Source organism: Apium graveolens, chromosome 9, assembly GCF_009905375.1.
Source record: "Apium graveolens cultivar Ventura chromosome 9, ASM990537v1, whole genome shotgun sequence".
In the NCBI taxonomy this organism is placed as follows: domain Eukaryota; kingdom Viridiplantae; phylum Streptophyta; class Magnoliopsida; order Apiales; family Apiaceae; genus Apium; species Apium graveolens.
Genome location: NC_133655.1, coordinates 254,819,989 through 254,832,032, shown reverse-complemented (window position 1 = coordinate 254,832,032; position 12,044 = coordinate 254,819,989). Strand labels below are relative to the sequence as shown.

Below are 12,044 nucleotides of genomic sequence, written 5' to 3'. Positions count from 1 at the left end.
GCAATCACAAAGACCACTAATGATTAGTTTTAAGGACCCAGACTTGCTTGGATCCTTTGGCCTTATTAAGTTTGTTAACATTTGCAGCGGATTTAGCATCAGAGTTTATGTTAACATTTTTCTTATCAGCATTTACACTATCAGACTTTGTATCAGAACTTACACTAGAAGGAACAATGCTAACTTTCTTTAAAGAAGGTTTTATTTGATAATAATCATAGTACAAACTATGATATTCCTTACAAGTATAAATGGAATGCCATAAACTAACACAATGAAAACAAGGATTTTGTGGCCTATATCTAACAGACTGACTCTTAACTCCTGACTTTGAAGGTAAGGAGTTTATGTTCTTATTCTTCCTGCAAAAAGAAGCCAGATGGTTAGAACTTCCACAGTTATGACATATTTTTCTAGGAGCATTAGGAACAGGCTTATAATCATTGCTTTTATTCACACCTTCATTTCCATTCCTATTTTTCCTAGGTGACTTTACCTTTTTTACATTCTTAACATCTTTCAGCTTATGTTTAAGCTGCTTCTTGGTCATTAAGCCTACGTTAACTTCAGTTGGCTTTTCCTATTTTAGTTTGTCAGAAGTTAATTCCTCTTTAACTTATGATTTCTCAGTATCAGACTTTACAGCTACAAACTTAACAGGTTTTACCTTTGGCTTTTGTTTAACAACTATAGGCTTAATTTCTACAGTTCTTTTATCATTCTTATCATCTCCATAACCTAAGCCCTCTTTCCAGTTTCCACTACTTAACAAATTCTGAGTTGTTCTACCAGAGTTAATCCAAGTCCTGATAATCTCTCTTTCCTTTTCTAACTCAGTTTTTAGAGATTCATTCATTTTAAGTACTTCATCCCTAACATAGAAAACATCATCTTTATCTTTCTGAGTTTGATGGAACATGACTAACTCCTTTTCTAAATAATCATTCCTCTTTTTACAAGCAAGATTTTCATAAGTTAATCTTTCACATGTTAAAGTTTGATCTCTATAACTAATGAACATGGTTTTAAGATATCTTCTCAACTCATTAATATCATCAGTATGAAAGGCATAAGTAGTTTGAGGTACCTTTAACTCAGCAACATCAGAACTGCTATCAGCATTTGCCATCAAGGCATAGTTCTCCTCACTTTCAGAATCTGAAGTGTCTGACCAACTTTTCTTCTTTGTGACAAGAGCCTTGCCTTTGTCACTCTTCACTTTCTTGCAATCAGGAGATATGTGGCCTTTCTCATCACAGTTGTAGCATTTAACATTTGTGTAATCTCCTCTGTCAGACTTCCCTCCTTTGCCTTCAGATTTTCTGAAACTCTTCTTATCAGAACTTGCACCTTTCCTGGAAAACTTCTTTCCCTTCCTGAACTTTCTGTATGCAATCCTTGTGATTCATTTCACCATAAGAGCACACAGCTTCATCATCTCTTCATCAGCATCCATCTCAGGCAAGCTTTCAGTTTCTGAGTCATCATCACTATCAAAACTTGATGACTCAGTATCATACTTTGTGATGAGCGCTTTTCTCTTGCCTTTCCTTGAGGTAGCTGCTTTGGGGGATTCTTCCTCAGCCTTAAGAGCAACTGTCCTTGACTTTCCTCCTTTCCTCTTGCTTCTTTGTTCCATCTCAAGTTCATGAGTCTTGAGCATCCCATAAATTTCATCAAGAGTTGTTTTTTCAAGATTATAGTTGTCTCTTATAATTGTGGCCTTCAAATCCCAACTTTCTGGAAGAGCTAACAGGAATTTAAGGTTTGAATCTTCAAGATCATACTCCTTATCAACTAGTGACAAATCATTCAAGAGTTTGACAAATTTGTCATATAAATCAGTCAATGACTCATTAGGCTTTGAGTCAAAGTGTTCATACTCTTGAGTGAGTATAGTCTTCCTGTTCTTCTTAATCAAATCAGTTCCCTGGCATCTTGTCTCCAAGGCATCCCATATCTCCTTTGCAGTCTTGCAGTTAATTACCCTGTTTGACATTACATTATAAATGGCACTATGCAGCAAGTGTCGTACCTTAGCATCCTTAACAATTGATGCGATATCTTCAGCAGTGTAATCAATCTTCTCCTTTGGTACAGACTTTGCTGCTTCACCTGCAACTGCAACAGCGAGTTTGGTTGGCTTGTGAGGTCCTTCATTGATTCTGTCAAGATATTCTGGATCTGTAGCTTCCAGAAATATAGTCATCCTCACCTTCCATATGGGATATTCAGATGGTTTCAGTATGGGAACTCTAATGGTCTCATATCGACTATGGATTTGAGTCTTTGGAGGTTCTTCAGTTTTGGTGGGCTTGGTTGGAGTTTCTGCTTCAAACATGATTGTTTTTGGATCTTAAACTGTTTGTGTGTTAACAGATATGCTCTGATACCACTTGTTAGGTCACACACATTGTAGAAGGGGGTTGAATACAGTGTATAGCACAATCAAATCGAATTCAAAGAACACAAGTAACATAAAACAAACTTTATTAAACTTTGTTACAATGTGGAACTGTCATCTCTCAGTGATGAACAAAATATCACGAGAGCTGCTAGGGTTACAATGAATATAATTCTCGATAATGATAACACATATAGTGTAAACCCTATGTCTGCGTTTATATACTATACAGTTACAAGATAATCGCTAATTGATATGGAATATAATTCTGCTTCCTAAAATATATCAATCAGTTATCTTTTCTTCCAAGTATTCTATTCTTCATAAAATTCTTTCTGCATGCATATTTCTTCTTGCGTTTATCTTGATCTTCTTTCCTTTCAATCAGCCGCCTTCCTTATCTGAAAGTCTTCTTAAGTCCTGATATTATCTCCAGATAAATATCTTCTGATAACTTAAGTTCTGACAACTTAAGTTCTGACTTCAGTATAAGTGTTGATATTCATTTAAGTATTGATTTGTCTTGTTTAAGTAAGATCTGAAAACTAAACACAAATCATATCAGACATGACATTATCAAATATATCTAACAAACTCTGAGATATCGATAAGTCAAAGTTCACTAGAGAACTCAGAGATATCGATAAGTCGAAATTCACTAGAGAACTCTAAGTTGTCGACAAGTCAAAGTGAAGACATGATGCTGAGAGATCTCGACAAGTCAAAGTTTCATTCGAGAACTCAGAGACCTCTATAAGTCAAATTCACTAGAGCATTAGAGATCTCGATAAGTCATTATACTTATCGAGATGTCAAGATCTCTATATGCCTAATTGGAGATCTCGAGTGAAATTCTCAAAGTACAAAATCACAGACCAGTTCAATATTCAAGATAAACAATCAACAAACAATCCGACCAGCTGGATTGACAAGTCTATAAAAAGCAGCTTGAAGAATGTGCAAGATCAATGGTGAAGATTAACTGACAGAGGAAGATCAAGATAATCACAGGATGCTGAAGATATGCTAAGCCATAAATAGAAGATATACTTTTTTATAAATGGAAATGACAAGTGACTGTTTACAAAAGCTAATAGCATGTCTTATTGTACACTGTGTAAACCAGCAGTTAACTGAATTATAAAGTTAACACTGGTCCTTCAGTCAGTAGTAACAATCTAGATAGAAAATCTTGTAACTCTCTCTAGGAGAAGCTAAGCTCTATATCAACAAAGAGCCTAAAAATTTTGTAGCAAAATATTCTTGATTTTTAATATAAAAATTAAGTGAGTTCTGAAAAGATTGTGTTCTTGTTTATTGCATATTTATTTACTGCATTAACACATCTTCCATACAAGATTAAATTTACTTTGTTCAACGAAAAGTATTCAAGAAAAGCCTAAAAATATTAAAAACACATTCACCCCCCCCCCCCTCTGTGTGTTATTCATTTCCTAACACATTGCTTTAGCAAATTGATTCTTTGAAAATGAAATGATTTATAATGATTTGAAATGAGTTGATTGTGATATTGTTTAGCATACACCTTGTGAACCCGGATTCATATCCTAATATTGCTATCAATCATATAATTGATTCCCAGAGTTGAATAGATTCTCACTTTCCATTTGAAAGATCCTTGAGATCCTGTTGATGATTTGTGATGAATGTCGGCTTTCGCCTTATCTTGAACCTTGATTCTTGAAAGCCCAACTATTCCTTCATAAACCTTCCCTAACCCTAAGATAGAAATCTGTCACCTAGAGTGTTTTAATAGAATGCCCAAAAAGTAGTTGTGAATAGATATTGTTCATTGCATCATAGAACTGTCATTTAGTTACTTGTTGGGTTTTATACTCATATATTATGCTTTATTCTAACCATGACAGTTAAGCAAGAGGATGGTCAGACTTAGGTGCACTGCTCATAAAAGCGTACCTGGTGGCCCCTACCGTGTTGTAGGCTTCGAGATGCCAGAGCTGTAGTTTATGAGAAATTTTTTCCTTGGAATACGCAAAACCAAAGGGGTAAATTGTGAAAAATATTTTCCATAAAATCAAACTTAGGCCCAGAAATATTTTTTCAATAAAATATATTTCAGAATCCAAACAAACTCCTAAAAATGCTAAAAACATTTTATTGTGAAATATTTTCGAGCTATGTATTCCATTTATTTTTCAAAAATTTGATAAACCATGCAGTCTCATCTTTGTCAAGTTCAGAGTGTAATGAGTGCTTCAATCCAAATGTCACCATTCATTTCAAATGCCATTTTCACGGAGACCCATACTAACATCCCTCATAAAAATCTAAACTTTTCCAAGAAAATCGTAAAAACAAAATCTTTAAGAGATAATTGTAAACAAGGGAATCTCAAAGAAGCATTTGCATCACTTGCTGACATACTAGCAGACCAAAATGCAAGTCAAGATTGTTTTGATGAACCTTATTCGTTAGTGCTTGAGCTTTGTGCTAGCCAAAAGGCTTTGTATCAGGGTAAACAAATTCATACCCATGTTTTGAAATCAAATAATGTATATGATCAAGTGTTTTTGAGGACCAAGCTTGTCTTCTTTTATGGAAAATGTGGGGTTCTTTTGGATGCTCGTAAGGTGTTTGATGAAATGTCTGAGAGAAGTGTTTTTACTTGGAATGCGATGATTGGTTCTTATGTGATAAATGGGGAGCCTTTTGAAGCTTTGGAACTGCACAGGGAGATGTGGGTTTCTGGAGATTCTCCTGATGCTTGGACTTTTACGTCTGTACTTAAGGCGTGTGGTGAGGTTATGGATATTTGTAATGGGAGACAGATTCATGGGCTTGTTATTAAACAGGGGTTGTTTACGAATGTGTTTGTTGTTAATTCTCTCATGGCCATGTATACCAAGTGTAGTGATCAACATGCTGCAATGCTGTTATTTGATCGAATGGCTGAGACAAAGGATGTTGTATCATGGAATTCAATTATTTCAGGTTTTAACGCGAATAAGCAATATATGGAGGCGGTAAGTGGTTTTAGGGATATGCTGATAGCTGGTATTCCCCCTACCACGTATACTTTTGTTATTGCTCTGCAGGCTTGTGAAGAGTCGGCATTTGTGAGGTCCGGTATGCAGATCCATGCCACTGTACTCAAATCCTGTCATTATGCTGATATTTATGTAGCCAATGCTTTGGTAGTGATGTATAGCAGATGGGGCAAAATGGCTGAAGCTGCAAGAGTTTTTTATGATATGGAGGTAAGAGATAATATATCATGGAACTCAATGCTATCTGGTTTAGTTCAAAATAGTTTGTACTATGAAAGTCTTAAAATATTTCGGGAGATGCAGAGTGCTTGTTATGAACCTGATCAGTGCTCAATTTTGAGTATGCTTGCTACCTCTGGTCGTTTGGGAAATTTATTCGCGGGTATGGAACTTCATGCCTACACTATAAAAAATGGAATAGACAGTGACTTGCAGGTTGGTAACACACTTATTGATATGTATGCAAAATGTTGCAAGATAGATTATATGAACTCTGTATTTGATAGGCTTCTGTTCAAGGACGATATTTCATGGGCTACTATACTCGCGGGGTATGTTCAGAACAACTGTTACTTGAAGGCCATACAAATTTTTCGGGAAGCATTGATCAAAAGAGTTAATGTGGATTCAATGATCATCGGAAGCATTCTTCAAGCTTGTAGCGGGTTAAATTGCATTTCACTTGTCAAAGAACTTCATGGTTATACAATCCGAAGAAAAATATCTGATATAGTGCTAGAGAATACATTCCTAGATCTTTATGGAGGGTGTAGATATGTAGATTATGCACTTCATTGTTTTGAATCAATGAAAGTTAAAGATGTTGTATCCTGGACAAGCATGATATCTTGTTATATCGATAATCAACAGGCAAACGAGGGTCTATCACTCTTCATTTCCATGATAGCAGCAGGCATCGAATCTGATTCAATTGCACTAGTGAGTGCACTCTCTGCTGCAGCAGATTTATCTGCCTTGAGAAAAGGGAAAGAGATTCATGGCTTTTTGATTCGGAAAGGCTTCATAAAGGAAGGTTTTGTTGCAGGATCTCTTGTAGATATGTATGCCTGCTGTGGAGCTGTTCAGAGCTCGTGGAAGGTCTTCAGTTGTGTCGATGACAAAGACTTGATTTTGTGGACTACCATGATTGATGCATATGGAATGCATGGCTATGGTGAAACTGCCATAAGAGTATTTCAAATGATGGTGGATGAAAAAATCCACCCTGATCATATTAGTTTCTTAGCGCTTCTTTATGCATGTAGTCATTCAGCCCTAGTAGATGAAGGCAGAAGATATTTTAAAAGAATGATTTGTGAATACAAGTTAGAACCATGGCCAGAGCACTATGTTTGTCTGGTTGACATGCTTGCCCGTGCAAATCAACTAGACGAGGCATTCCAATTTGTGGAGGGTATGGAAGTAGAGCCTACTGCTGCTGTCTACTGCGCTCTTCTTAATGCCTGTCATATACATCACAACAAAGAGAGATCAGATTTAGCTGCAAAAAAACTCTTAGAGTTAGATCCGTGGGATTCTGGAAATTATGTGCTTATATCTAACGTATATGCTTCACAAGGTAGATGGGATAATGCAGAAGAAGTGAGAGCGAAAATGAAAGAAAAAGGACTTACGAAAGATCCTGCATGTAGTTGGATCGAAGTCGGTAATAATGTACATACATTTATGGCAGGAGACAGGTCTCATCCAGAGTCTGATAAAATTCATAGAAAACTAGCTAATATTACCAAGAGATTGGAGATAGAAGGAGGTTATGTTGCACAGACCAAGTTCGTTTTGCACAATGTAGATGAGAAAGAGAAGGTGAAGATGCTTCATGGTCATAGTGAAAGATTGGCTATTGCATATGGTCTACTTCAAAACTCTAACAGAACCCCAATTCGGATTGCAAAAAACCTCCGTATTTGTGATGACTGCCATACTTTCAGCAAGCTTGTTTCGAAGTTATATGGATGTGAAATTATAGCAAGAGATGCGAACAGATTTCATCATTTTGTTAATGGAGTCTGCTCCTGTGGGAATTTCTGGTAAGTAATGTCAAGTCATCTTTGCTGCTCAAATGCCAAAAAGTTCCGTTGCCGGGAATCGAACCCGGGTCTCCTGGGTGAAAGCCAGATATCCTAACCGCTGGACGACAACGGATGAGTGATTTTATATTCATAATTTTAGTACAAATACATAAATTAAGCAAATATACTAACTTTAGTAAATTGTTGGTACAATTATATTTGTTCGGAAGTCTTCAGAAGTTAGAGAAGTAGTGTTACTTCTCCGCAAAAAAGAGAAAAAAAACTCTTACAAAGAATAAGTTAAAGAGATAATGAGCTTGTGTGAGTCATGTTAAATTCAAAGTAACTGAAAAATGGGATTAACAAGTTAAAGCGGGTGTAAATAATTGGAAGGAAAATATACAACGCCTCTGTTCAACCCTAATTCTCTCTCGATGAGAGTCGGTCGCCTCATCTTTTTTTAACCCTAATTCATCACACATTTTTCTTCACCCTTTCCACCCATCTTCATCTCTATCTCCATCTTCATTCTCTCTCTTCATCCATACAACATTTTTCCATTTGTTTTTAACTTTCTTTCGATAAATATCGGATTTTGTTCAAAAATTCGGTTCTTTTTCGTTTCGTTTAATTGAGTTGTTATTTATGTGTTTGATTGTCTCGCTTTGTGCGATGTGTCTCGCTTTGTGCGATGTATTGAAACTGAATTTTACGGTATATTGGGAGATCTGGATATCTCGCATCAACAACATTTTCGGCAATTTTATAGCTGGTGTCAGGTAGATAGTTGGGGTTCTTTTGGAACGGTAGTGAAAATCGCACGTGCTCACCTCTCACAAAATATTTTTGTTCATAACACGAGGGCCCTCTTAGTTTTTGCAACTGAGTCCTCTGAATATTGTACTATCCATGAAATTAATGTGAGGGTCAATTGTGAAACTACTGCTTTCGTTGAAGATGCATGCTGGATCGCTCGAAAAACCATTATCTTCATTTTTAATTTTCAGAATATTTTTATTCAGTCAGTTAAGCAATCCGGAAACCAAGATGCTAATTATTTAGTTCGTCTATTTGTTTTTTCAACCTGGTTGCATGATCAATTGGGGATTTGTCCCGATTGAGTTTTTTTCATGTTATTAATGAAATCTGCTATAAATTTGACAAAAAAAAAATGGGATTAACAAATTATATTATATTGTTAAACCTCGACTAAGTAAAAATTGATAAAATAATAATCCTACTAAAATAATATTTTCGGTCCCAACATAATAGATATTATATTTTTATTCTTGATAAAATAATAATTTCATTTTTTTTCCGGGTTCGGAAGCTTTTACTTTAAAAAGGTTTAAAAGTAAATACATAATACCTTGAAATAGTTCAAAAGCAGAAGGTGTGGTCTAAAACGAGCAAAGTACGAGTAGGATACAATCTGCAGACAAATACCTTGAAGAGGCAAAATGTGATTTAAAAGAAGCGTTTGCAATGCATGTAGGATGTAGCATGTAGCACATGCTGATACGAAATAAAAAGAAAGGAGAAGAATAATGTGGAAATTGTAAATTAGTATTTAGGAGTATATGTAGTTAGATAACTCTGTATGTCCCTAACCAGCTAAGTTGATAGCAGAAGTATCAAATTTGGAGGCGATGTAGTTGAGTTTTTTGATTCTCCTTCCTTCCAGCCTTGAACTAAAGCTGCCCTGCCATGCATACGCAGTTGCAGTCTTTTACAGCCAGGCTATTTGTATTGTGTTGTCACGTTTGCAGCTCATCATTTTCCTACATGTTTTTAATTAAAATAATGCAACAATAAATTTAACTAAGAATTGACATCTCAATAATAAGATCTAACGAAGTAATTGTGCAGAACTTTATATAAACAAGAAGCTGGCTTATAGCGACCGCAAGATCGGTAGCTGATACAATCCCTCAGTGACCGCTTTCTGCGACAGGCTAAAATGGAACACTCATGTTTACTTAGCAACCGCATTCCGTCGCCGAGTAGTCGGTAAAAGAATTCCTCCCAAAAGATATAATTGGGAAAAATTGGCAAATGAATCGGTGCCTATATTAAGATCTAGTTACAAATTTGTTCAACTTTCTTAAATCTAAAACAGTAAATTACAGAGAGGGATGACTGCATTTTACATCGATTTTTAAAATAGTTGCCAAATTTTCAAATTTTTAAAATAATGGCCAACTTTTTATTCCATCTTTCAAAAAAATGGTTATCGTCAACTCCCGTTAAGTATTCACCGTTAAATAATATATTTAAAGTGTAAATTACAGAATGTTAACTGTTCTTCGTACTTATTTTTAAAATAGTGGATAAACTTTTATAAATTGTTGAAATCATTTTTCACCTTTTAAAAGAATGGTTTCGTCAAATTGCTGCATGGACTCACATCTTTATCGTCACAAAAAAAATATATGATATCGCTAAATAAATAGGTACAAACACAACTTAAATAATTATCAATTTTTTCACTTCTTATAATTTAATGAAGTGCCCGGTTTTATATTTTTTCAACCTACTCACACAAAAATATGAATAAAAATTTAGCAAAAATATAGAGAAAAGTATCCAACCATTGAATTTTTTTTTAACCAAAGTGATAATGATTTGTTAATCGACATCCAGTATTATGACCAATCTAGGAAAACTCTTTAAAACTCTTCCTATAATGAAAATTTAAAAATGTAGCCACTATTTTAAAAATAAGCGTGAAGTACGGCTACCAGTATACAATTTACACTTTAAATATATTAGTTAACGGAGAAGACTTAACGGGAGTTGGCGGCATCCATTTTTTTGAAAGGCGGAAAGAAAAGTTGGCCACTGTTTTGAAAATTTGAAAATTTGGCAACTATTTTGAAAATCGGTGTAAAGTATGGTCACCCCTCTGTAATTTACTCAATCTAAAATTTTAATTGAACCTTTCCTACATTAAGGATGACAAAATAATCGGATTCGACAGATATACCTGATTCGAAATCCATAATTTGGATATACCGACCCAAAGTTTTGGATTTGGATTTAACGATACCGAACCAATAACCGATCCGAAATCCGAAACTCAATCCAAATTCGATCTGAGATCCGAAATCCGAAATACGAAATTCGATTAAAATCCGATACATAAATAATATATTATATGTAATATTTTAGATGTAAGATATAATTTACCTATTTTTATTGTATTGTTTAAATAGTAATAGATTAATGTCAAGATTGTCAACCCTATTTAGTGAATTATAATTTTTTATTTCAATCTCGACTTTTATTATTTAAGATTTACCTTTTATGTATTTGCAAAAAAATCATTTGTGATGGGATACAAAATATTATGTTATCTACATATCTTATATTTAATTGATCATATCAACCTGTGCAATATAATATGTTTGAATACTTATTAGTTATTGTATTATAATTATAGATATTATATAAATATAATTAATGGTCTTTGCATATATAAATGATATTATATTTGACTATATTATTTATAATTTTGTATACCTAAATACCTGATCGAATTCGAAATTAGACAAATTTAAATTTCAATAATCCGAAAATATTTGAATTTAAATTTGAATTTTATAATATCTGATATGAACCCGACCCGACCCGACCCGTTGTCATCCCAGCTCCGCGTAAATCCATGTGTATAACACAAACAGATATTTGTGGAGTTAGGCTAGCTAGCAGGTATAGGGGAACCCTGCTTGCATTAAATGAATAAATTAATCACTTGAGACGAAATTTGTTAATTGTTTTTATACCTAATTAAAAGTTGCTATTAAAGGTTAAAAATGTACATCCACAACCACTAATTAAAGTTGCCATTGGTTACACACTATCCATCAGAATATAGATAGATATCATAATTCATCATGGAGGTGTCCTTTTACATTTTTGCATAATGGGATTGCGTCCAAAAGGATTCTGTGTACTAGATGTCCCACAAAGCTTTTGAAGTAACTTCCAATTTAAAATGAAATTATATTATAAAAATTATACTATTTGAACTTACAATTATATTATTACTATTTTAAAATCTGAAAAGCAAAAAACAAATTGCAAAACAGTCATGATTCCGCTAACTACAACAATTATAATTACAAGGTTTTGTGTTTTAATTATTAGGCTCTTGCTTTGGACTATATGCAAGTGTACAAGTGCAATGGTTGTGTTTTAATTATTACATTCTTCTTTTGGACTGTGTGGAATGTAATCTATAAAAGTATTTTATATTTATTATAACATAATTATTTAGTCATACTTTTTGTAAAAGTATATTTTATTGTATTAAAATATTAAATTTAATAAAAAAAATATTTTTATGTCTCAAAAAGTGAAAAAAATGATCCTATTATATTCAAAATACTACATTATTTAAAATGATTTTAATTCGAATTTTATCTGCTTTTGTTTCGAATTATATCCGAACCGAATTAAATTTGATCTGATCCGAATGATTTTCAAATATATCATAATTCGAAAGTGGATTCAATATAAAATTAATTTGATTCGAAACCGATCTAATTATCCGAATTGTCAAATCTATAGCAAGTTTAA

At 33.9% G+C, this 12,044-nt stretch overlaps 1 protein-coding gene and 1 non-coding gene across 2 annotated transcripts; one reads left to right on the top strand and one right to left on the bottom strand.

Moving 5' to 3' along the window:
• The first annotated feature begins 4,640 nt into the window (after nucleotides 1-4,640).
• On the top strand, nucleotides 4,641-7,775 carry LOC141683185 (pentatricopeptide repeat-containing protein At3g63370, chloroplastic). The gene has a single exon (XM_074487874.1). The coding sequence runs from the start codon at nucleotides 4,651-4,653 to the stop codon at nucleotides 7,483-7,485; it is 2,835 nt and encodes a 944-aa protein (XP_074343975.1). The 5' UTR covers nucleotides 4,641-4,650; the 3' UTR covers nucleotides 7,486-7,775.
• TRNAE-UUC (transfer RNA glutamic acid (anticodon UUC)) lies at nucleotides 7,525-7,596 on the bottom strand. The gene has a single exon. It is a non-coding gene; the product is annotated as a tRNA-Glu (tRNA).
• Nucleotides 7,776-12,044: the final 4,269 nt, after the last annotated feature.